The following is a 26705-nucleotide window of genomic DNA, read 5'->3' as shown; positions in this document are numbered from 1 at the left end:
CTAATGAGAAGCAGGGCTTCTTGGGGAATGAGTTCAGGGAACATATTTGACTTTCTCTGGTTGGCCCTGAGTTGAAAGCATGGAGGGGTGGCAGGCAGGGTGGGCGCAAAAAAATAGGGAAGTGGCAGTCATTGACCAAATCCTGACTATTCTGGGCTGGTTGCTGAAGAGATTGTGATTTGGCTTTCTGGGCTGGCCGCTAAAGACAATGTGGGTGTGGGTGAGAACTCTATTAATATCATCATGTATGGTCTGGTCATCAACCATTTGTAGATCCAATCACTCACTATGGTTACCAGTTTACTATAAAAGGTTATAACTCAGGAGCAACTAGATAGAGGAGATGCATACGGCAAGGTATGGGGGAAGGGGTGCAGAGCTTCCATTCCCTCTCTGGGTGTACTACCTGCCCACCATCACCACCCTGTATTCATTCAGCAACCCAGAAGCTCCACTTAATAAAAACTTATGGACTTAAATTATACAAAGATAATTTTTTAACTGAGATCTGATTGTATCTCACATGTTTAATGTGCTGTCCGTGAAAGCTAATCTTTTATGAGGAATTACTCTGTGCTAGGTGCTCCCTCATTTAATCTCCCTATAGCCCTGTGACATAAGTATTATTATTATCTCCTCTCTTCTAAGAGGAGGCAATTGTGGCACAGAAAAGCTAAGTGACTTGCTCAAGGTTACACAGGCCATGGCAGAGATGGAATTTCAACCCAGACAGACTCACCATATGGCCAGTGCAGCCATTATGCCTTGTTGTCTTCTTTCCTTTGGAAGCAGTATCTAGATTTTGTTCTTTCCCATTAATCATGTTTAGATTTTGTCTACTGTGTTTCTTCTTCACCACTCCTGATTGGTTTACATTGTATAGAATCCTTGCAGGACAGAGTAATAACCAGATCCAGAAGTTGTCCAGATAAAATACCCTCGACCCAGTATCATTTGCATGGACACAATCTATCTGCCCTAACTGGAAAGGCTTCTTCCAAGAAGTGAAACTAGAGTAGGGATTTGAAGGCAGGTGAGGAAATTTTAGAGGCTGGAAGATGAAATTCTACTATGGGCACATGGGATAATTGCAGAAGAGAAAAATATAACATTGGGAACAAGGAAATACTCAAATGAGGTTGAATCTAAGAAATAAGTTGCTTGGGGATAAGTGACAAATCTAAAAGAACATTTTAAAACTCTTAAAGAAAACATTAAATATAAATATTTATGTTTTATACCGGCCCAGTTTCTTATATTTTGCAAAGTATTTTTTGTTTGTGATCTTATTTAATTCTCCTTCCACTTAATGATGGATAGTTTAATTGACAAGTGAGGAAATTTTGAGTCAGAGATTAAGCAATGCACCCAAAGCAGCTGTGTGTCTCAGGGACTCAGTTCCAGGCTCTCATTCTTCATGGAACTAAACATTTATTCTGTTCAAGAAAGGAACAAAGCCTTGCGCAAACTTCCCTTTAAATCATTCAGAACTCATGAAACCCTATCTTGCAAGTATAAATCCACTGAGAAAAGTCCAGAAAACAAATCTAACGTAAATGGAATCAAAGATGAAAACTAAATTTATAAAGAGATCCCTTTAAATGAAGGCAGCAGAGCAAAGGCAGGACTATCATCTGTGTATAAACTAAACTGTTTGGGGGACGCCAAGGGTACATAGTGGTTACATTTGGAAAGACACAAAACCCAATCCTTCTATCTAAATCCTTACTAAGAGGCACCTTATCTTAAGCCTCTGTTATGTATTTGTGACACAAAATGCATAAGTGAAATTTTTGCTTTATCTGTACATTCCATGGAAATATTTTTACAGCGAATGAGGTAGCCTACATTCATATTCATTACTAACTATCCTCTCCTTCTCACCTGGTTCTCTCTGATGGAGGCCTATTCTCGCATCAGAGATTGGATCAAACATCACCTCTTCCAAGAAGCTTCTTCATACCAAGTGAGAATCACCCTCCTTTCCCTGGGCACTCATAGCACGTCTTGGAACAACATCTTAATGATTCCTGCCTCCTGCTTTGTGTAGCTCCTAGATGGCATAACACAAGTGGGATTTGTCTTTGTGCTTCCTATGACCTCAACATGCGCTGTAAAAGTTTATTGAATTTGTAAGAAATCATATGAGGTCCTGTCATGCTCTGTGAGTTTATAAACTTTTACTGAGATTTGGGCTGTTCCAATTCCACTGTAGAAATGACCTCAGTCAAGGATTCTCTTCACTTAAAAACCTCTTGTTTCCTTACAATCATATTTTATGTTGACCTTCTGTAGTAGAACATTTGCATTAATTTAATGCATTAGTAATTAGTATTGGCAAATAGCAAACCCACATTCAGAAGGTTAAATTATGAAGTTTTTTTATTCAAATAGGAATATGAGAGTCATCAAACTTAAACAAACTAATTTGAGATTTTCTTTTACCACCAAGTTTATAAATATTCAACCAGATTTTATCCAATATGAAGGTAAGAGCTTCAAAGCCAGAACTTCAGTTCTTTGTGGACTCTTTCTTTTAATATAAGCTGGTGAATAAACTACTGGTGAAAGAACTTAAATTTTCAGAGCAAAAAGTACATTACTTCTACCAAGGTCAATTGCTCTTCAGAGACAAAAGTAATGTTCTTTTTATTAGCAATTTGGAATAACAATTAAATAACATTCATTTTATTGAGATTTTTATATAAGAACTGAGAAAACAATTCTTCATTGTAGTTATAAAAGCGCAAGAGAAAGTGCTGAGTTTCTGAAACGCAGTAATCATTCTATATTCCCTATCTTCCCTTAGGCCATGTGTGGTGGTGTTGTGATCGTCAATTAGAAAGCTTACTTATAAGGGAGATAAAGACCAGGGAATAACAAGAATACTACTGAGGCTTGTAATGAAAAGCAAGCTAAGAAAAAGATGAAGTAATTATTTTAAATTACACTACATTCTATGAAATATCAAAAAACTCCAATTACATTTTGTATAACATGAGAAAAAGCTCTTTGATCCGTGAATGGGCTAATCCAACAGCTATTCACATAATTCCTGCCTTCAGAGAGAATAGCAATCAATGATCAAGAAGGAAAGTACAACTCACAAAAGGCATGAAATCTTACTTTTTCATCATCTTCAGTGAATGGAGCACCTTCAGGAATCTTATTTATCGCTTGGGCCACACCAATAATCTCACCATCGCTGCTCCGGATAGGCATGCACAATAATGATTTTGTCTTGTATCCAGTGAGCTTGTCGATTTCATCATTGAATCTTCGATCCTAAAAATAATCAAAGAGAGCATTAACTACATGTGAATTGTTGTCAGGGAGAAGGAAAGAGAAGTGCATTTTTGTATATGATACTTTATCACTGGGAACTTTCCCCATGAATTGTTAATCACAATAACAAGTTTGAATTCATGTTTAATTCACTAAAGGAACATAAATGATAATAAATCACCACCACCGTTGATAGCCACGGTCAATGAAGGGAGAGACTTTAAACCCAACTACAACATATCAAAACTGGGGAAAGGGCAAGTGTGTTTAAGGATAGTCCACTGTGAGCTATTTACTAAAATATGTTATTTCACAAAGACAACTGGATATGAAATATCATATAAGAAAAATACATAAGAAATATGTATTAAACACTGTGGGAAAATATTCAGAAAAGAACTACTTTATTTTTGGTCAAAATGATCCCATGAAAAAAGAACCTGTGAGTTTACTGTGATATTTCAAAATACACCCAAAAAAGGCAGGGGGAGGAGATAAAAGGCCTCTATGTAGAATTCCAGCTAAAAAACATAGAAGGAATAAAATTATGTAATATGTATTTTGCAACTACCAATATAATTATGATTACAAGGAAGGGCCATCAGTGGATGCTAATACCACTGAGTGAAATGTTGCTGCTAAACAGAATATTCACATAGTCTCAAAGTGCTACCCCCACAGATTGCTTATTGCAAAGGTAAAAGGTGTCTTTGTAATGAAGAGATCTGGTGGACACCAACTGAACCAAGCAATCAAACTCAGCATCACCATTAATAAGACAAAATAACATCATGTGTGATGCAATGGGAAGGACATACTATCACCAAGAACATGGACTGCTCTTGTCCAATGTGTAACATGAATCTAATCATTCAGGAAAAGATTAAGAAACATACAGATTATTAGTCATTTTGTCAGAAGCTTAACCTGGACTCCTCATAAATGCCAATATCGTGAGAGACAAAAAAAATTTAAATAAAAATAAAATCAAGCTATAGGAGTTGCACTGGTTTAAAGAAGAGTTAAAGCCACCATCTATATAATACTACCAATATTTAAAATAATACTAAATGTTATTTATGGATTCAAATATGTAGTAAAAGTATAAAAACATGCATGGGAATAGTAAACACTAAATTTATGTTAGTGTTTACCTGTGAACAGGAAGGGAGGAAACAGCTCAGGGAGAGGTATAGAGGAGGCTTCAACTCTAACAATAAAATTTTACTCCTTTAAAAAAAAAACAACTAAGGAGCAAGATGGCAGTTCTCTGGAGGCTGAGGTGTCTGGCAGTGCCCAAAGAGGCTGATCTCTGCTGCTCTGAACCCCAGTAGTCATACCTGCCCATATATCAGCATTTCTCCAGGCCTGGCCTACCCCAGGATGGTATGCAGTATGGCACATTCACCTGCCACCATTCTGCTTCCAAGACTGCCTCTCTCCACTGGATGGGTGAGAAGGTAGTCAGTATTTTGCTCCTGGGCCTGCTTGCCCTGTGATGGACTACAACCTGACTGCAGCCCTCACTATCTGTAATCACTGGGGCCTTGGACAAGTTAGTTACAGACTGTGCCCGTGGACACTCACCATCAAAGCAGCCAGTGCAGGCCTATGTGGCACTCATGGCTTTAACCTTTACCGGGCTTTGTTCTTTCAACTACTATGGTGAGGGCATCTGCAAAGCTGCTGCCATGCTATGGAAACTCTGAGCTTTTAGACTTAATACCTTAAGAACCGATCGTACACCTCTTTGCCTCTGCTCTATCATGCTATTCAATTGAAATAAGGAAGAAATAAGATATGTTCATTGCTGAGACAAACCTTTTCTAATCCCATAGTTATTTTCAGAACTTAATCTTTAAGGAAATGTTTGAGAGGAGCTGTATCCAAGAAATAGTGAGACTGAATTCCATTTTCTCATAAGTTAATGGGATTGTCTCCCAGCTTCTCACAAGACTCACAGTATAACTAAACATTATAGATGAGCTCTTGCCTTTTAATTTACCAGTTTCTTAATATGTGCACTTAAGTGTTGATCAGTTAATACCAATTTGATGGTGAGTACATGTGGTGCTTGTTTTTCCATTCTTGTGATACTTCACTTAGTAGAATGGGCTCTAGCTCTATCCAGGATATACAAGAGGTACTAGTTCACCACTGTTTTTTGTGTCTGAGTATAACTCCATGATATACATATATCACATTTTATTAATCCACTCATGGATTGATGGGCACTTGGGTTGTTTCCACATCTTTGCAATTGTGAATTGTGCTGCTATAAACATTCTAGTGCAGAAGTCTTTTTTATAGACTGTCTCTTTGCCTTTGGGTAGATGCCCAGTAATGGGATTGCTGGATTGAATGGTAGTTCTACTTGTAGCTCTTTGAGGTATCTCCATAATACTTGCCACAGAGGTTATACTAGTTTGCAGTCCCACCAGCAGTGGATGAGTGTTCCTATCTCCCTGAATCCATGCCAACATTTATTGTTTTGGAACTTTTTGATAAAGGCCATTCTCACTGGAGATATTGTTTGAGGCCAGGAGTTCAGGACCAGCCTGGGCAACATAGCAAGACCTCATTTCTACAAATAATAAAAAATTAGCCAGGGATGATGGCATGGACCTGTAGTCCTAGCTACTCAGGAGGCTAAGGTGGGAGGGTTACTTGAGCCCAGGAGTTCCAGCCTTGGTGACAGGGTGAGACCCTGTCTCTAAAAAAATAAAAATAAAAATAAAAATTTAATTAAATAAAAAGACTTTGCAGAAAATTAGACAGTGTTCAATTTTTTTTTAATTTCCCTCTCTGTTCAGTTGGTACCAGCTACTAATGGTTCCATGTCCCAGGGAAACTTTAAAATTAGAAAACATTGATATTTCACATTACTAATTTCTAAATCCTAGGAAGAAGAGCTTGGAAAGCTTCTGAATATAGAGAAGTTCCATTTAGGGAAAAGATACTCCTTATAGAAGCATCAAAATATTACAAATTCTAAACTGAGACTTAAACCTCAAATATGATTATTTTATTTGTCCTAAGATAATCTGTCTACAAATATGAAAGTGTAAAGAATTGTTATTGTGAGAATCTCTGACATAAAAATGCAGTATATGAAAATAAAGTTTTTTAAAAAATGAAATGCTATATAATAAAAATGGTATAAAGCATGAGGATGGTCTGGGATAACAAAAAGACAATGGAGGTTAAGAGAAATAGACAAATATGTTGGAAATTGTGTCTAAAGCACTTCCTGATGAATTGGTTGGAAAAGGGAGAATAGAAAAAGAAGAATGAGCCTCAGATTTTAATCTGAGAAACTGTGTGGACGGAAGTGCTGGGAATGGGGGAGATTGAGATGGAGGGGAAAATTTACCAATGAAGAGAGTAAAAAGGGTTGATAAATCAATTTATTTAACAACGTTAGGTGCATACTTTGACCAAAATCAGCAATTCTCCACATTGACTGCATGTGAGAACCACCTAAGAAAGTTTTCAAAATGCCTGGGCTCCACCCCATCCCAAATTGAATCAATCAACACTAGATACTGGTGTTTTCTAAATGCTCCTATGTGATTCTCACATGAGAACCATTGTCCTAAATGTTAAAGAGGAGAGTCACTAGTGAGAGCAATAAAATTCTTAAAATGGGAAGGAAAAAGGAGAGTGGCTTGTATTCTGGTGGTTGCATGTCAGTGGTGTGGACCATGATGGACTGGACCTAAAAATCCACTCTGGAATAGGCATGGCCTGTCTCTTCTTATCTTTGTGATAATCTGCAACTCTGGAGAAGGGTCTTATCCACCAAAACCCAACTCTGAGTAGACCAACCACCAAGCCTGTAGTGTATTCATTGTTACAGTATCCAAAGTCACATGAGAACAAAGACCCTGGGAAACTTTAGCATAATCAAGAGTCACAAAAATGTTATAAACTCTCACCTAGCATCTCTCCAAATCTCTAGCCCCACCTGATAACTTGTAATTTGAGGAGAAAAAATAATTGTATTGATATATGGGGTAAGTTTTAATCTTCTAATTTAAAAGTTAGGAAGAAAGATTTATTCCATTAAGTCTTAATGGTTTTTAAAAAGTAATGCATCTTACGACATGCTTTGTCCATGTCCTCATTATGCTACTTATAGGGTAATTCTCACAAATTAACTCAAAACTTGATATAATCAAGTTAATCTAATCTAATGGAAGGTTAGAAAAGCTGATACAATTGCACACTTTCCTAATATATATAAATCTCTAGATTAATCTTCCAATTTAAAAAAATCGAGAAAGCTGAGTTCCAAATTGAGGCATAAATTAATTGGAGGAGATGAAGAAAATTAGGGAAATAATTAGATAAAGGAACACATTACCCTGATGTTATATAGGAAAGAAAAGTTTCATAATAGATGATATTAAAAAATAGATTTTATTAGCCAAGTAATAACCACAAATGAGTGTGATAGTAGGAGAAACATAGCAGGGTGCCACACCTTAATCTAAATTTGGAGAATATTTCCCCCCAAAAGTGAATGGTTTAAGCTGATATCCAAAGGATCAGCAGGGATTATCCAGAAAAAGGAGAGAAGGGGTGGAAAGGGATGAGCAAAGTGTCCCAGAAAAAGGAAATAGTATTGTCTAAAGCTCAGAAGCAATAAAAATCTTGTCAGTTTGAGGAACAGAAAGAAGGTGAAGATGGCTCTTGTGGGAAGAGTCAGCTATGCTGCAGGAAAGACCAGCTGGAGGCTGATGAAGGAGAGCCTAGCGACCAGGTGCAGAATTCAGATTTATCACTGAGGAAGGGGGGCAGTCACGGGAGGGTTTTAAGAAGGTAGGTGGGAGTGATATGACTGAGTCTTCATTTCAGAAAGACTGCTCTGGCTACGTGTGAAAAACGGATCGGAAGCCAGGGATCCAGGAGAGAGATGAACCGTCTCTGGACTGGGATGGTGGTTAGTGGCAGTAGGAGTGGTGGAAAACGGACTGAGTAGGGAGATATTTAGGAGGTAGAGTCAATAAAGCTTAATTAATTTGATGAAAGGTTGTGAAAGTTAGAGAAGTCAAAAATAACTCCGTATTTCTTGTGCAGGTACCTGGGTGGGTGGTGGGGTGATTCACTGAGTGAGAAACACAGGGAGGAGCAGGAGGAGAGGAATGTGAGTTTCAATGTGGACATTTTGAAATTTAGTTGACTGTGGGTCATCCACATGGTGGCAATGCCCAAAACGCAGTTAGATATAGATGATGATATAGATATAGATTTTTTTTAATTTCAGGAAGAGGACTTGGAATGGAAAGTAAAAATTGTTTAGGTAAGGATGGAAATTTTGCCTAATAACTTTTAGGCTGAGGGTCTTCAGAAGTTCACCACACTCACCAGCAGAGCTTCTTAGAAGGCCATAAAGGAGAAAACAGGACTAATAAGGTAGAAACATTATGTTTATTTGTTTTTGAATTGTAAACGAACAAATGCCTGTAGGACTATAATGAAATATCACACAGAGAATGGTGCCCAATTTTTATTCATCTCCCTTAGGACAAAAGAACAAGGAATGATCTACAGTAGGAGAGATTTCTAATAAATTAAGGTAAGGTAGGTAAGGTTGTTAAAACTCTGGAATGAGTTTGTTATGATTGTAGTAGACTCTTCCTGCTTTGAGTATTTTTGTGTCATAGTATTTTTTCTAGTTCAGATATTTTAAGTATAACTGCTCTTGAGAAGTGCAGGGATCTTCTCAGTGCCTTTTGTGCAGACCCATATGACACTTAGCTATGATTTTTAACATTTAAAAAGACAAAGTCATGAGGCCAAAAGCAATTTTTAGTTTTTAGCAAAGGGACCGACCTGTGCCTCCTACATAGAGAACAGTATACTTAGATACATTTCTGACCCAGCAGCTTGCATTTGCAGTCTCATCTGCCGGTTCCTGAGTTGAATGTGGTGCCACAAAACACATCCACAAAACAGGTCCCTACCCTCAAAATCCACTAAGGCTGTAGAAAACCAGCCTCTGTGGTCTGAGCATTCATTTCCTTGAGAAAAAAGCTATATTCACTCTGCTGGAAAATCCCAGCCAGTCCCAAAGAGACATATTTTAGAGGCACTTTAAGAAGCCTCAAAGCAAAAAGAAATCCATCTGCTCTTTCCTCTTTCTCAGAGAAAGCACTCAAGGCTCCCTAAGGCAAGAGTCACCGGAGTTAACAATCTTATCCAGGTCTCAAACTCATGGCAAAGATGGGTCACCTAAGATCTCTTTTATCCCCTCTGTCTTATCCCCTCTATGTTTAAGGAGTCTACCTTCAATACTTTATAGTAAAATTTTCCATTACATATGATTAAGCCAAGAACTAGTCTTGACCACTATTTATCCTATAAGGATATTTTTGTTTGTTTGTTTTTATTTGTTTTAAGAGAGAAAGACAGAGTTTCACTCTGCTGCCCAGGCTGGAGTGCAGTAGCCCAATCATAGCTCACTGCAGCCTTGAACTCCTGGGCTCATGCGATACTCCTGCCTCAGCCTCCTGAGTATCTGGGACTACAGGCACATGCCACCATGCCCAGCTAATTTTTTTCTTTAAAGTTTTTGCAGAGATGAGGTCTTGCTGTGTTGCCCAACTCCTGACCTCAAGAGATCCTCCCCATCAGCCTCCCGAAGTGCTAAGATTATAGCATGAGCCACCATGCCTGGCAAGGATGATTTTTTTTAACCAGAATCTCAAATCTACCTTGGGTACTTCATAGCCAAGAGGCTCAAACCGTTTAAGTCTAAGAACGTCTATATGAGGGTAGTTATGTTTCCAGAACATACATATGAAGAAACATATAATGACAAAAGCCTCTATTAATTCCATGACACTTTCAAATGAACTTATATTCAAGCTATAAATTATAACTCAAAAATTATAAATTATAAGTATGAACTATAGCAAAAATTATAGAGAAGAATAAGACATTACAGAGAAAAAGTGATACAAGATATGCATGTATATATGGTATTTCTTCATTTCTTCATTCTACAGACACTCAGATGTGCCTAGGAATAGAACAGTGGTTGGCAACCCTTGCTAACTCTGAAATCACAATGGAGAGCTTAAGGAAAGTGATGCTTTAGCCCCACCTCCCACCAATTAAGTAGTAATTGGTGGGGGGAAGGGTCTGCAAGGGATTTGATGTCTAGCTATTGGTCAGGGTTAAGAACCACTGAATTAGAGGGTCACTTAATAAATCTAAGGTCTCAGGAGTCTGAAGAGAACAGATTGTAAACCATGCTTTAGAGCTTTCAGAACAAGTTTATTAGCTTTTGTTTTGTTTTATTTTGTTATATTTTCCAAAGACTTAATGAACTGGGCCTACACACCTTTCTCAATACACCACTGGCCCATTCCCCCAAAGAAATGTTTGAGGACAAAGTTCAGTCCCACATTTTATTACATCCTCTTTCAAATGCCTTATTGAGTTGCAATGTAGAGGAGCTAATGGAAATATAAAATGAATAATCTATTGAAATTCAAACCAATACATTGCCAAACTCCCCAAAGCTCAAAAGTAAATTGCTTTTATTGGTACATCAATTAGTAATGCACATTTAATTCCAATTCATAAAAGCATCTCCTTACACTTATGATTTATCACTAGACAACACTTATTTTCCAGAAAATGCTTGGGAGGCTAAGCTCTTGAAAATTTTGATTAGTGTCTAATGACTTGAAATGTACTATTCTGCCTTTCTGCATAGGTGGAAGAACCAATTGTTGTGAATTAATGGAAGGCTGGAGATTATATTACATAGGAATATGTAATATATGTATATTATTATGTTAAAAAGTAATTTTTAAAAGTTCTAAAACATTTTTAAACACATTTTAAAATGAAATGTGTTTTTAAAAGTGTCTTAAATCATTCTTTCTTGTGAGAACATCATGATAAAAATACAGTGACTACCTGATATTAAAATGTATTTTAAAGCAACGATAATTAAAACAAAAAAGATGCTGTTCTACAAATAGAAAAATTGGTGAAAGAGAATAGAAAGCCACATATATTCCTACATATATATATGGAAAAATGTCTATAGAAATAAAAATGTTTAGTTAATTATAAGAGTATTATTGCATTATCCAACTACTGACATATTTGGGAAGAATAAGTTAGATCCATATCTCACACCATACATCAAAATTAATTTCAAGCACAGAACGGAGTTAAATATACTCATCTCTTGATACATTGCAAAAGTAAAACAAGATTTACTCAAACTCTGCCAAGATATATTTCCTATTTTAATATGAAATGCTATGAGGAAAAAAAGTTTTAATGTTATGTTTTATAGAGAATATTATGAGAATGCATAAATGCCACATATTATGAGGTGAAGTCTAAATTTACACCCAGAAAAGCCAATGGCCTCTGTTAAAATGTTGGCCTTCTTTTCCACCTAATATTTAAACAAAGCAGCCCGTGAAAGTAAGATTAATTCCATTTCTTTTATTTGTCTATTTCAGTCGAGATTCTTATCAGAAGTGCAAATGGAAAAAGGTTTTGGTAGAAGAATACCAGCATGATAAACAATAAACTAAACCATCATTTACTTTAATTGTAAATTATATGAAACATGTTTGTTATTTAAAAAATTAAATGTCAGAAATAAAATAATAAAACAATGGAAGAATTATAACTGAATATTTGTCTGCTCTCACAATAAAGTCTTATGAAGCATAAGATCAGGAAGAAGGAAATATAAAGGAAAAAACTAATAGATTTGACCACATAAAAGCTTTTAATTTCGGAACCCCAAAAATAATGTAAACAGAATTAACAGTAAAACTTGGAAAAATATTTTAAAACATATATGGATGACAAAGTGTTAAATCCTTAACATACAATATTCTTACAAATCAATGACAAGAAGTGAGCAATGGATAGAAATAAAAAATAAATGAGAGAAAGGAATTTCGGTAGGCCATAGGTATGTGAAAATTACAAAACTACAACAATAATTTCAGGTTTTTCTATAAAATTGGCATAGACTTAAAATATAAGATGTTAATATCTAGCTTTATTGAAAGTTTTAGTGAAATGTCTACTTTTACCTTGCTGGTGAGAACACAAATTAGTGCAATATATATGAAGGACAATTTGGCAATAAGTAACAAAAAGCCTTTAAAATTTGTATACTCTTCAATATAGTAATTTCATTTCTAGGAATTTATAATAAGGAAAAATTGAAAAATACCTAATATTTACCAGAAAATTGATTATATTATGGTACAGCCACACTACCACTAAAAAAATGTGTTATAGGTTATTATTTTACATGTTATAAGGGGCTTTATTATGAACATGAGAAAACGACATGAGGAAAAGCAGTTTAGAAAGTAGCAAAATTAGCATAGTTTCCTAACAGTGATGAGATTACCATCCAGGACAGCACTATAGGTTCAAAAGTGCCCTCTAAAAAGACAGGCGTCATCATGCTACTGGAGTGCCAGTAACAGACATAGGCAAGATATACCAGATGACAGCCAACAAGATGGAGGTGGATCAATATTCATAAATAATATAAATATATGAAAAACAGACACCATAGCACTCCATACTATTAGCAGGATATAAGTAGATCTAAGCTAGTAGCAGACTAAATGGCCCTGCTATTTTTTCAAGCCATTATCATCCTGGCTAGAAAACTCTTTATTATAAAAGTTAGGTCCAACTGAATTGCTACACAGAATGCCAAAGAATCTTGATGGTATTATCTGACATTACAGAGAACAAAGAACAGAAAGATTGCCAAAAAACTACAGTTGGGCAATGTTCTGATATGTGAAATGGATGTATTTTTCAACTTTCTCGGACTCTGACCCTCTCCACATTTAAGTGTTAAGCATCACAACCTCTTATGTATACATAATGTTGGAAAACATCTTGATTTTCCAAAACGATGAATACTCGCAACTAAAAACTAATAGTCTGATATTGGTTTCTCAAAAAAATTCTCAACAAACTATTAAACCAGTAGATATAAATGTAGAATAGAATGATATGAACAAGTCCTCCAGCCATGGCAATATGTTCAACCACTGAAAGGCCAGGTTAGAAAAAAATCAGGCATCTTCCAGGGGGAAAAGGACTCAAAAGCAGCATGACACCTGGCTGGTTGGTTCCACACACATTCCCTTCCCCACTGTAAGTCCCTGTGTCCCTGAAGCCTTTCTTTCCCCCTGCCAGGCTATGCTCTCCATTTCACTGGTGCTCACACTATCTGGGGCTGCAAATAAGCAATAGTGCTGAGAATACTTGGACTCCCTGCAGAAGTTATGTGGCCACATGTTCCACAAAAAAAATGGGACATGAATCCATAGCCTTCCAATAGTGGAAGTGACATATCAAACCAAAGGTGTCAACATGTGGTTAGATCATTCAAAGGATGGATCACATCGGCAGGAATTATGTGCAAATAGTCTGGATGGACACAGTGTGCACTCAGCATCCAGGGTGCATTTTCCTTAAATAAAGCACCGGGGTACTTTCTAAGAAATGCTTGTGAGTAGGAGCCCTCTAGCCAGATAGACTGGAGAACTGAGTCAGTGTGTTTTGTGGCAGCCTCATCTAAGTCATTCTACCTCGAATAGAGTTGGCTGGCCCCTCTTGGAACTGTTCTGCCTGATGCCTTGTTCCAGAGCATTTCCTTGGCCAGCTGGCAGAATGCTGCAGTGACCTTTTTATGAACTAGATCAAGCACTTAGAATAGCTAGCTAATTAGAAGACCATCACATTTTTGAGTTTTGCTGGGTTAGAAAGATTTGACATATCAGCTAGCACTCACTCTCATGGAAGTAACAGGGTCAGGAACCACTCTATAAATTTCCATTCATTTCTGAGATGCTTCAGTAAAATGAGCAATCAATTTAACCAACGGGAATTCTTCTTCAGTTTAGGATCTGTATGGTATAGAACAACAGAAGCAGTAGAAACTACAACAAGTCCTGAGTTACCCAAATCTATAAGATTCCGACATACTCCTTCAAATAGAGTAACAATAGACTTCCAATATCTACTGAAACTCAAACTTAAAAACTTCATGTTGTCCCAGTCCCTTTGCCTTAGTTAACACAGATTAGCTTATGGGCATCACTGTGTATTGTCATCCCCACCATAACTCACCCACCAACATGCTCACATACAAGTACATTTCACATTTCTGACTCACTGCACCCAACAATAGGAGACTTCATATGATTGGTTCCATGGTTGACACAGAACATTTATGAAATTGACCAAAAGCTAGGTCACCAAGCTAGCAAATTTAAAATCGCCATCTCAAATAACTGGTATCATGCAGCAAATATTATTTAACTCGACACACTTTAGTTAGAAACAGTAATAAAATGATTACTAGTGAAACCAAATATTTGAAAATTTAGAATACATTTCTCAATAACCCATCAATCAAAAAATTAAAATGGAATTTATAAAATATTTTAATATTAAGAAAAATAATTTATAAAAATATCAGATAATTAGATATTATGTATCAAAACTGTTGGACAGTTTAAAAAGTTCTTAAAAGTTCAGTCCTAAATGCTTACATTAGAAAAGAAAGAAAAACTCAACTTAATGATCATTCAACTATAAGGAGTTAGAAGAAAGAACAGCAAAATACATTCAAGAAAATGGAAAAAAAAATAAGAGCAAAAGTTAATGAAAAAGGAAGCAAACATATAATAAAGAGAATTGCTAGGGTTTAAATGTTTGTCCCCTCCAAAACTCATATTGAAATTTAATTACCATTATGATGGTATTATGAGGTGGGACTTTTAAGAGGTGTTTAGGTCATGAGGGTTCTGCCCTCATGAAAGAACTAATGCCTTTATAACAAGGATTCATTATTGTGGGAGTGGGTTCACCCTTTTTTTCCTTTCACCCTGTGATGGCTTCCACCATGTTATGATGCAGTAAGAAGACCCCACCAGATGACAGTACCTTGATCTTGGACTCTCCAGCCTCCAGAACTGCAAGCCAATAAATTTCTGTTTATTATAAATTACCCAGTTTATAGTATTCTGTCATAGCATCCCAAAATGGACTAAGGTAAGAATAAAAAAAAATTCAAAAAAGTAACAAAATACAAAAATCTCTAGAGAGAATAATCAAGAGGGAAAAAACAATGATGCGTTAAATTTTTTAAAATCAGGATAAAAGGGGTAAAACTATAGTTGCTGTAGAGATTGAACAGAAGAAGATATTGTGAACAACTTTGTGCCAATAAATTTGAAAGGATAGATGAAATAAAGAGATACATACAAACTACCCAGAATATATCTTTTTGAGAACATGAATAGTCAGTCCTATAAGCTTTAAAAAATTAGATCAGTAGTTCAAAATATTCCCATTAAATACATACACACACACACACACACACACACACAATCTAGATCCAGATAGATTTCCAGGAAATTCTACCAAACATCCAAGCATTGGGTGATTCTAAATTATACAAACTATTCCACAGAATAGAAATAGAAGGACTATTCCTCCAATTCATTTGTGATACAACTTTGCTTTTAAAATCAGACAAGAATATTAAAAGAAAAAGAATATATAGGCCAGTCTCACTTATGAATGAATATAGATGCAAAAATCCTAAAAGCAAACATTTTTATGAAACAAATCAATGTATAAAAATAATAACTTATTATGACCAAGTTGGTGTTTCCTAGGAATGAAAGATTGGTTTAATATGAGAAAATCAATTAAAATAATTCACCACATTAACAGTGTGAGGAGTAAAAAACTCATATCTTAATAGAGGCCAAAAAATTTGCTAAAATTCTGTATCTATTTGTGATTTTAAAAATAATATCAACAACTCCCTTAGGACACTAGGGATAGAAGGGGACTTTCTTCCAATAAAAGGCATCTCAAAAAACCCATAGAAACCTCATACCTAATGATTAAATTTTGAAAGCATTTTCTATAAGATCAGTTGCAAGATAAGGATGCTTGTTATAATCAATCTTATTCTACATTGCACTGGAGTCCTTGCACAGCAAAGAGGCAAAAAAAAAAAAAAAAAAAAAAAAAAACAAATAAAATGTAAAAGATTGTAAAGAAAGAAACAAAACCTTCATTATTTGCACATGATGATTGTTTACACAGAAAATCTTAAGGTATGGATAAAAAAAATTTAAATGAGTTAGATTCCAAATCAATTCACAAAAGTAAATTGCATTTCTAGATACCCATAACAATTGACTAAAAATGTATTTTAAAAAATACACTATTTAAAATAGCAATAAACATTTTTAAATATCTAGAATAAGATATAACAAGGAATGTACAGGATTTTATAATGAAAAATAAAAAAGTGTATTGAAAAATATTAAAGAAGATTAAATAAAAAGAAAAATATATCATATTATTGGGTAGGAAGACTGAATATCATAAAGCAGTTAACTGTCTCCAACGTGACCTATACTTCAGTACAATTCCAACTGAAATACAATCAAGCATGGGGGTTAGGGAGAAGATTCACCCTACTCGATATTAATACTTTCTATAAGCTACAGAAATTAAGGCAGTGTGGTAGTGATACAGGTATAGAGCGATATACTGGCCTAGTAACAAACCCATACATATATGGAAAATGGATTTATGACAAAGCACGCATTACAGATCATGAGAAAAGGTGAACTATTCAATAAGTGATCCAAGATCAATTGTTTATCGAAATAGAAAAAAAAAGAATTGTATTCATATCCTACACCCTAACACAAAAATGAATTACAATTAAATTAAATACTTAATTGAAATTCAAATTGTAAAATTTTCCAAAGACAATGTAAGAGAATATTTTCCTTTATATCCTAAGTGTTTCTTCAACAAGAACAAAAAATGCACAGTTTAAGATCAATAAATTAAGTTGTATCAAAATTAAGAGTGAAAAGCAAGCAATAGAGAAGAAAGATATTTGCAATAAATATAACCAACAAGGAGGCTCCTGTTCTGAATATATATAAAGAGCTCCAACAAATCAATAAGAAAAAAGCAAACTCTATTGGAAAAATGAGCAAATGACATGGACCAGTAGTTCACAAGAAGAGGAAACAAACACAGAAAAAAAGAGAGAAAGGAAACACATACAACACAAACATATGAAAAGATGGTTGAGGGGGGGCTTTCACAGGATTCCCCCCAGAACATCTGAATGGCTCCACACTTTCATGTCCACCATGAGAGGCCTCTTTTCTTGTCTGGGAGGTAAATGAGGGCCCTGTCCATGGACCAGGTGGCCGTAGGGAGAATGGGCTTAGTAGGGAAAGCTAGAGTTTGTGCCCTGATGGCCATGGTAGTGCTGTCCCTGTACCTACCTTGAAGAGGAAGATGCAGCAGAACAAGATCATCAAGATGAACATTGGATAGGTAAGAAATGACCAGTTAGGAGTTTGCTGTCATGTAAATATGATGCTAAAATTCCAGGAGACATGTAACATTTTGTACATAGCAGCATTACTAATAACAGCAAAAAAAAAAAACTAGAAATAACTCAAAAGTCTATCTATAGTAGAATGAATAAATTGTGATATATTTATACAAAGGAACATTATATAGCATTGGAAATTATTGTTACACATTTCAACATGAATTATTAATCTCAAAAACATAATGTTGGGCAGAAAAACAGAGGATGTGTGTAGAATGATTGCATATATGAAGTTTAAAAGCAGGCAAAATGAAATTGCATATTATGTAGAAAAACATCACAGGTGGCAAAGCCATAGGGGGTAGGAAACAAGGGAATAATCACATAATACTCACCATGGCAATAAAAGGGAGGAAGGATAATATTATTGTGAAGGGGCAGCAGAAGACTTCAGTGGTAATGGCAATGTCTTATGTTCTAATCTGGTGGTGTGAATAGAAGTCAGTCCATTTTATTCTTCTTCAAACTGTGCATATACATATTCTATTCTCCCACTTGGATATATGATACATTTCACAATTTTTAAAAGGCGATGGACAATACAATGAATACTGAAGGATCAAAGCTCTTGTCATTACCAATATGTTCGGCACACATTATGTCTTTAATTTGCAGATTTCTTAGGGGTGTGCTTTAGCAACACACATGAACAGTTAACAACCCAACTCTCATTATGTTAATAGGAACACTGTGGCCAAACCACTAAACTAAAAATTTACTCCGTGGAGTCATTGATACTAAAACTGAATGTCTCTTCAGAGAACTACACACCTCAATTTGTTTACTTTTCTTGCTTTTGTACTATGTGTTGACATTACAATAATCTACTAAATAGAACTGCTTTCCTCCTCTACAGTTCTTTCTACATTGTTTTGTTCAGGTAATTTTGATGATTTTGATACTATCGTCTGACATGTACTTTTAAGTCAGCAAATATAGATTCATAAAAATGAGGATTTGGAAATTTTTTTAAAAGAACCTTGTCATTTCTCCAAAGGAGGCATAACAGTATTAGCCTTTAACTGGATAAAACTTACAATGAACTATTTTAACACACACACAAATTTTTTTTTTCAAAAGTGGCAGAAGCCAATATTTATTTTAAGTCCACATGGCCATGGCAAGTTTTCCAGTTTTTCCATAATACTTTGTATGACAGCTGTCATTACCACAGTATCTAAAGCACTTAATTCCCCTTTTGAAGTAATATCTGTCCAGTTTCACATCTGCCCTGTATCATTTTCACCACGAAAAGACAATATTTCAAGCATCATCTCCCTAGATCTTAAGAAACAGATCAATCTGCCTGAAAACTAAAAGACTACCTTGAGCACAAATTTCTGATAAGGTCCATGTTAATCATATGGCCAAAACTTTAGATCATCACACAAAAGTAATTTTCCCATATAAAAGATGTTCACTGTCTTTTCAAAAAAGCTTAAGAAACTACACAAATATTACTATTCTTTTTTTTTGTTGTTTTGTTTTTTTATTTCAGCTCATTATGTGGGTACAAAAGTTCAGGTTATATATATATTGATTGGGTAGCTAGGTGGTGAGCACGCTTTCTTGTGTGAGGGAAGGGGGCAATGTGTAAATGCGGCAATTTTCTTATACAGCCTCAGCTGGCTTCACACGTCACATAAATAGTTTCTATACAACAGTTCCAAAGATACATATAATTAAATAAATCCATCCTAGGTATATATTTTATCCACTTCATATTTAAAAGATCTAACACAGAACTTTCACCTTATATATACAATTTTAAAGAGTAGGTGGTTACTCAAAATCAATAAACTGGTATACATATTAGAAGATATTTAATATGTGACTATCAATTTTACATGATAGACCTTCCATTCTCTCCCTAGTGGGCCTTAGTATGTGATTTTGTTAAGTAACATTCAGAATGCTAAACTAAATTTTAAAATCTTGAAAGTATGCAAGATATTCTCCCATGAAGCCTCTAAAATTATGTTTCATATAAGTTTAAAAAAAAAACTACAGTTAGGAGCAAGAGGGCTTAAGCAAGACACTTCTTATTGCTGCAAAACTGCTCTGTATCAACCTCATACTGAATCACTGTAGAGACTGGTGGGAGGCAACATCTGGAGCAATTTCCTGAAATGAGGGACTGTTGGTCCCCTTTGGCATGGGTGGTGAGGCACCCATTTAAGATGCTGAAGATTTTATAGAGATTTTTTTCCTTTTACAAGATAAAAATGAATCAGTAGCCTTTAGATATAGTCTCTAACTAATATTGTTTCAAAGACAATTTCTGGTTGTGGTTCATGCAACGTGGCCTTACACTATTATTATAATACCATCATACCTGGCTAATATTAGGTACTCAGTACCTAATGGAATTTAAGGGATGGTATGTTTTTTGATGAAAAAACAATGCTATTTCCCTCACAGACAGTGTCTGTCATGGGCAGATGATTCACACTGATGCCTTATAAATAGCATGAATTCCTCAGGAAATTTCTCCACTGGGCCCTCCTTTCACACTAAATTCAAGATATTAGCCAAATCCTGCTAAGCATATATATTTGGCCAACCAGAGAAGACAGGTCAAGGTTATTCTGACACTAAAACTTGCTCTGAGGAGAGAGAACAACATAATCTGGCTTTGCAGCAGCAGATGGTTCATGACTCTGGCTTTCCATCTTGATCTTCTAAGCCAGTAGACAAATAGAGACATAAACATCATACCGATTACTCCAGCACCATATATGGTGAACTAGCCTTTAAAAAGGTACTAAATGAGGCTTGTGATCAGTTTAAATTGTAAAGAAATTGAGGTAATCATGGGACTTATTGATTCTTCAGATAATAGCAACGATGGCTATCATTTACAAAGAGCCTACCATGTAACCAAGTATCTGTGCCAGTGTTTTACATCCACAGAATATTCACAACAGCCATGCAAAGTGGATATTATCAACCCCATACAAACACAAGGAACCTGAGGCTAAGAGAAGTTAAGTAATTTATCTAATGTAAGTAATTTACCAATAACTGAGCCAGGATGCTAACTTAGAGATGCTTAAGTCTAGCTTGTGGTCTTTTCACCACACTATGCAGCTTGGAAGAATTAGCAATTTGTGCTCAGGGCCCCTGCCCATGTTGGCATTAAATACAGCTTCAAAACCATAAGAAGATCTGTCAGTGGTAACGAACCATAGTTTATGTTGCACTAATGCACTATGGAACAAAGTCAGAAGTTAATACTGTTTGTCATTTTTCTTATTGGCCAGTTCAACACCAGGTCACTTTGTTTTTTTCCAGTCAATGATTAGATATATTAGCAAAGATTGACTTCTGCAAAAAGGAAACATAGAATAAATCAAATATTCCTCCCCCTACAAGTTTAAAGCTCTGCTTTATAAAGAGTAAGCACATTATGAATTACAAATATCTTTCCCCAGGGGCAGTCTATTTCATAGAAATGATGTAATGACAAAAGAAAGTGAAGAATCCTGATTTTACTATATTTTCCAAAAAACAGAAAGTTGACATATGTAAGTATAATGTATTATTTCCTGATATAAACCCTTGAGTTAAACCTCTCATGACCATGGTCACATAAGAAGTCCTTAGGAAGTATAAAGGACACTGCATGTGATGCCAGAAGTCCTAAATCCCCTGCCCCAACTCTGCTACTCTTTGGCTCCAAAACTCTGGGCCATTTAACTTCTCTAACCCTCAGTTTCTTCACCCTCTAAATGGGGATAATAATTTAATCTTTCACAGCAAGGATGAATTGGATAGTATATGCTAAAGCATTTTTTAAATGATAAAGTGCTATACAAATATACCAGCACATTCAGAACAGGAATCAGACTAGAAACATTAGAAGCTCCCCATTTCCCAAAACATGGCGCCACAAGGCTTAACTTACTTCCTGGTTTGAGTTCTGTGAGATTTTCCTAGATGTTATTTCTGGGCTGTTATCCCCCACTCCACTTACTATTTTTGATTGCTTCAGTGGGTGTCTATCCCCAGTAATCAAACCAAGCCATGAGGAAGGCAACAAATGCCCCCAAAGGAAATTCCCCATAGCCAACAGCAAAGAGCCTTGGACCAATAGATCACTGATATAGCTATAACTTCAGTTCCCTGCTCACAGTTCACCTAAAGTTTCCAAAAAGTTTCACAGTAAAGAGAAACGTACAGTTTATTCTAGAATAAGTTGCTTGATTATATACACTAGAGCTTCAGGTTTTTTCTAAGAGACAAATAAATGTACATCCCTTGCTTTGGATATATGCAATTATAAGACCTGTAGAGGGCAACTCTAACTCTGCCTTGAAAATTCTCGACATCTCTAAAATGTTGTGGGAAATCTGTTAATTTCCTTCAATTAATCCCTAACGCTATAAATAGATTCCTTCCCAGCAGGTTTTGGTATTGACCAGTTGTGATGAAAAATGAAAGCTTTTCTTAGTTAAAGGAACTATCCGTGTTGCACACTCACAATGCAGCTTCCAGAAATATTAATTGTTTAGTCCTTGTCAAAGTTGCCGCACAACTTTGGTAAAGGGCATGGTGAAAAGATGTTGTTGAATAAGCTGTTATTCATTATTTACACACCACAATTGGCACAGTAGGTTATGGTGCTTAAGAACCATGTGGCTCCAACAATCTGGGTTCAACTCCTGGCTCTCCAACTTAATACCTGTGTAACCTTAGGGAAGTTACTTAGCTTCTCTGTGCCTCAGTTTCTTCAAGTGTACAATAGATTAATAATAGAACTTCCTCATTAGATTGAGGAATAAATGAGTTAATACACATGCTTAAGACAATACCTAGAACATAGTAAGCTCCTTATAAGTGCTATTACTACTATCATTATTATTTTTGCCTTCACATGCATTAATGGTTAAATTGCAAGCCATGGATTTTCCTGAGACACCTTATCCCAAACTCTCCAAACATCATACAATTGCTGGGATCTCTGCATGTAAATAATCAATATTACCTGAGGTCAATGGATGTGAATTGCTAAAATAGCTTCTGGAAGGCATTCTAGCAGATTTTTAAACTTCATATTCTGTCAAGGAGATTTCTTCTTTCATGGATAGGAATATTGCCTTGAATGTGTGAGCAGAACCTGAATGTAGTCCTTAATATCTCCTCCAGACGTAAAACTGTAGACTTCAAACAGAGTCAGACAACTTGGGTTTGCATTCGGGCTCTGTCACTTACTAGCTGTGTAAGCTTGTGCAAATTACTAAGCCCACTGAAGTCCAGGTTCCTCACATGTAGCGTGTGTCTGTGTGTGTGTATGTGTGTGGAAAGTAATGGTATCTATCTCATAGAGCCTTGTGAGGATTAAATAAAATAACTAAATCTAAGCACAATACCTAGAACACAGCATATACTCAACAAATGTTAGCCATTACTATTACTCTTTCTTTGGTTTGGTTGATCTTGATAGGAGCTCTTTGCTGGTGTGTTAATTGAAAAAAAAATTATAAAGATGAAGTCTTAGCAGAATTCTTTTCTTGTGCCATTGTAATGTTTAATTTAGTTCACTTGTGAGATATTTTAGAAGAATTTATTACAAACTTCATAATACAGAACAAATCCTGGAATAGGCTGTCTAAGAAATTTATAGAAATACAATGTTGAGAAGGCGGTTGCCCTCTGTAATATAACCATCGACACTTCCTTTCTACTTTGGTTTCTTGTTTGTTGTTATACTTCAAGAACCGGGGTCAGAACTTCAGAATGTTAAAATCATGGGGTTGGAAGGTTAGGTGATATTTAGTCAAGGAAGGCTGTTGGCTGCCCCTTTCAAGTCAGGCAGACCTGACCTAAGTATGCTTTGCCTTTGGCAAGGCTGAGCCGGTCAGTTAGTCTTTGGTTCCCTTGTAGCTTTCCTTTACTCTTCTCAGCGAAACTATCCTGGGTCGCATTATTGCTCTTATCAAGTGGTCAATTTATTTCTGTTAATGTTAACTGTTAATTAACTTGTTCACTGCTGATGGCCTCTAAGAGATGTCTGGAGATTCTTAGAGTTGGAAAAGCCAGAAATATGGAGGGAAATTAAGCTATAAAAGTAGAATTACAGGTTGTGAAGTTGTTAGTTTGGGGCCCATATCTTTTGCCTACTATTCCTATGTCTAGGGCCTATCTTGTTCCTGTGGACTTATTAGTATTCTTAGATTGAAATAATTATGCAGAAAAACTTTTTTGATTCTTGACTTGGAGACAGAGACTCAGATCCCAGGATGTGATGGTTGGCTATATCCTCTATTGCTGTTGATGGGGAGACACAAAACCAAACTAGAACCCAAATCATTTTTTTTCTTAAAGATAGCACCCAATGGCAGTACCCAGGAATGGCTTTTCCCCAGCTACTCCAAAGATATATAAAGACAACATGCTGCTATGCAAATAGAATTTTATTCCAAGTTACCTAGTCTGCACTTTCAGTCAGATGGCAGCCCTGAGGCCCTTTGGTAACACTGTGGAGCAGCCACTGGTGACACCTCCAGTAGATCAGACATGCGGCTCATTCAACACCAAGCATAACTTGCTACCAAAGTTGCTAATTAAAATTTCTTGGGAAGAATTATTTTGTAAAGTTTCTTTTCTGTGCTTACATAATTAACATGGAATTTCAGAGCTGAAAGAAGCTTAGAAATCATTTTCCTAGCCCTCCTATGTACATACGAAGATCTTGAGGTCCAGAGAGCAGGTCATCGCCCACATTCCCATAGGTGATGAGTGCAGGGTGGCCCAGATCTGTGCCCCTCTCCAGCTTACGGGCCTTCCATGGTTCATTGTGTTCAAAATGAGGGTGACTAAGATAACAAGCCCCTTGAATAATCTGGCTCCACCCTCCTATCCCGTTACCCAGGATGAGCTCTTTGTTGCCTCATAAACATTCTGCGGGAGAAATGCTCCAAGTGGAATTAGAGAGACCCATTAGGAGGCAGTTTCAATCATCTGGGTGAAAGACAATGGTGGCTTGGACCAAAGTTGGTGGCAGTGGAGATGGAGAACAGTGAACAGATTTGAAGTCTGTTTTAAAGAATCAATCACAAGAACTTTCTGATGGATCCAATATGATGAGTGAATTAAATGAAAGAATCAAAGATGATACCTATTAATAGGTTTTTGGCTTGGGCAACTAAGGATAAAGAAGATGGGGCAGGGGCAGGAGAGTGTTGGGGGTGTGTGTGAAAGAAAGTTCTATCAACGTTCCAGGCATAACGCTCTATTTGAGAAGGGGACATGGCGTATGTGAGGGTAGGGACAACACTTCCCTTTCTCTGTTTCCATGAGGAGAGATTGCTCTTAACCCCTCCAGCCTTGGGACCCACTCCCTGCTCCTCCCATGGAGGAGGGTGAGTTACCTGATCGGGGACTGGGGAGACCAGCTGGGCATACAGAGCCCAGCCCCTTCCTCCCCTTATTCTTCGGGAGTCAGGCGGCCCACAGGAAGCGTGCCTTCTGCTCTGTTCCTCACTTCAAAGGGATAGGCCCCTCACATGGGGAGGACTGTGGCATCCGGCATTGTCAGTGCCTGGGAAGGTAAATCTATCTAATCCTGGGATTGAGTATTATAAATGCCTATAAATATAAGCCCATACTCTAATATCTGCTTCATAAGTTATAAATATATTTTGATGTCCCATGTGCATTCCTCTTTTGTCTTATGTCTCACCTCAGTTGGGTCAGGACAGAGAAGACAGAAGATACTTATTGGGTCTTCTCAAAGCCCAAGAGTGGGAGGAACAGTGGGAGGAACACAGAGTCCTTACCCTAACACTATGGCCCTGTGGCTCAGGAAAAGGACCTAACTTCTCAGTGCTTTTTTCCTAATCTATACAAGGGTAAGGATAACACCCACTCTACCTTTCTCACCAGGTTATTATGAAGATCACATGACATAATTCTGTAAAAGCGCCAGGCTCAGAGTAATATTCAAAGATCGGAAACATTACTTTTACTTCCAAATGCACTGACTAAGGAATTTATAGTCGGAATTTCTGCAAAGAGAACATTGAAAATGGACAAACTAGTATTTCTATTCTAATAATAATTATTATTATCATGATTATTTTACTATACATGTCTCCTTAGGCAAATAGTGGTTTAGCAAAGGTGACAGCCCTACAGGAAAAGAAAGGAAAAAAAAGAGAAGTCTGATTCTCATTTATTCAAGTGTTTCTATTTCAAATAGAAATGGCCTGTTCTTTAGCTTTGTACATTTATAGACAATTTGGGAATTACAAACGTATTCATAATAAATGGATTCTCTTATCAAGGAAGGAAAAAATTATCTTTCATAAAGCCTGAGTGATTAAAAAAAAAAGTACTTCCAGACACTGGCCCAGGGATTACATCCTCCTAAAAATAATGAAGATGCAGATGTTAGGTTCTGTGTAGTTTTTAGTCAAGAAAATTGTCAGCTCTCAAAAATATAGTTACACAGCTTATAAAGTTTGGTTGACTTTCCTTGTGATGGATTGTCGTAGAAGGGCAGTAGCAAGTCCTGTGGCTGAATTTTACAAATGACTAAGCAAGTTTCGGAGCGTTAATACATTGGGGAGTAGAAATATAATAACAGAGGTGATTAAATCCCACATGCTTCCTGGTGGATTCAGGAAGATGGAAAATATTTCTTTTCTGTGTACAAAAGGAAAAAAAAAGAGAGCCCTGTAGGGGACATACACCATCAGGAACTTTAGGTTAACAGAGACAAGACCTCAAATAATCAGTGAGCATGAGATTTGCTGGCATGGTAACTTGTGTGTGGCTGTTGCTAAGAGGTCTTGGTGGCTACCAGGCTAAGAGATATACCAAAGAAAGAATATTTATCATTGTTCTCATTTTAATAAAAGCCTGGGTGTTGGATACCAAGTGTACAAATACCAATTTCCCTGTCACTTGTTCTACTTAGAATGTACTTGAGTGAGGGGCAAGG

The 26705-nt window shown here is 36.3% G+C and overlaps 1 protein-coding gene across 1 annotated transcript in view; it reads right to left on the bottom strand.

Moving 5' to 3' along the window:
- PDE11A (phosphodiesterase 11A) overlaps positions 1 to 26705 on the bottom strand; it is a 335245-nt gene that overhangs the window by 291137 nt on the left and 17403 nt on the right. The window contains exon 2 of the mRNA XM_069470433.1: positions 3127 to 3285. Coding sequence (XP_069326534.1) covers positions 3127 to 3285 — 159 coding nt within the window. The remainder of the gene's footprint in view (positions 1 to 3126; positions 3286 to 26705) is intronic.

This window comes from Eulemur rufifrons, chromosome 1, assembly GCF_041146395.1.
Source record: "Eulemur rufifrons isolate Redbay chromosome 1, OSU_ERuf_1, whole genome shotgun sequence".
NCBI classification, from domain to species: Eukaryota; Metazoa; Chordata; class Mammalia; order Primates; family Lemuridae; genus Eulemur; species Eulemur rufifrons.
The sequence above is the reverse complement of the archived record's forward strand: the minus strand, read 5'-3'. Positions and strand labels throughout refer to the sequence as shown.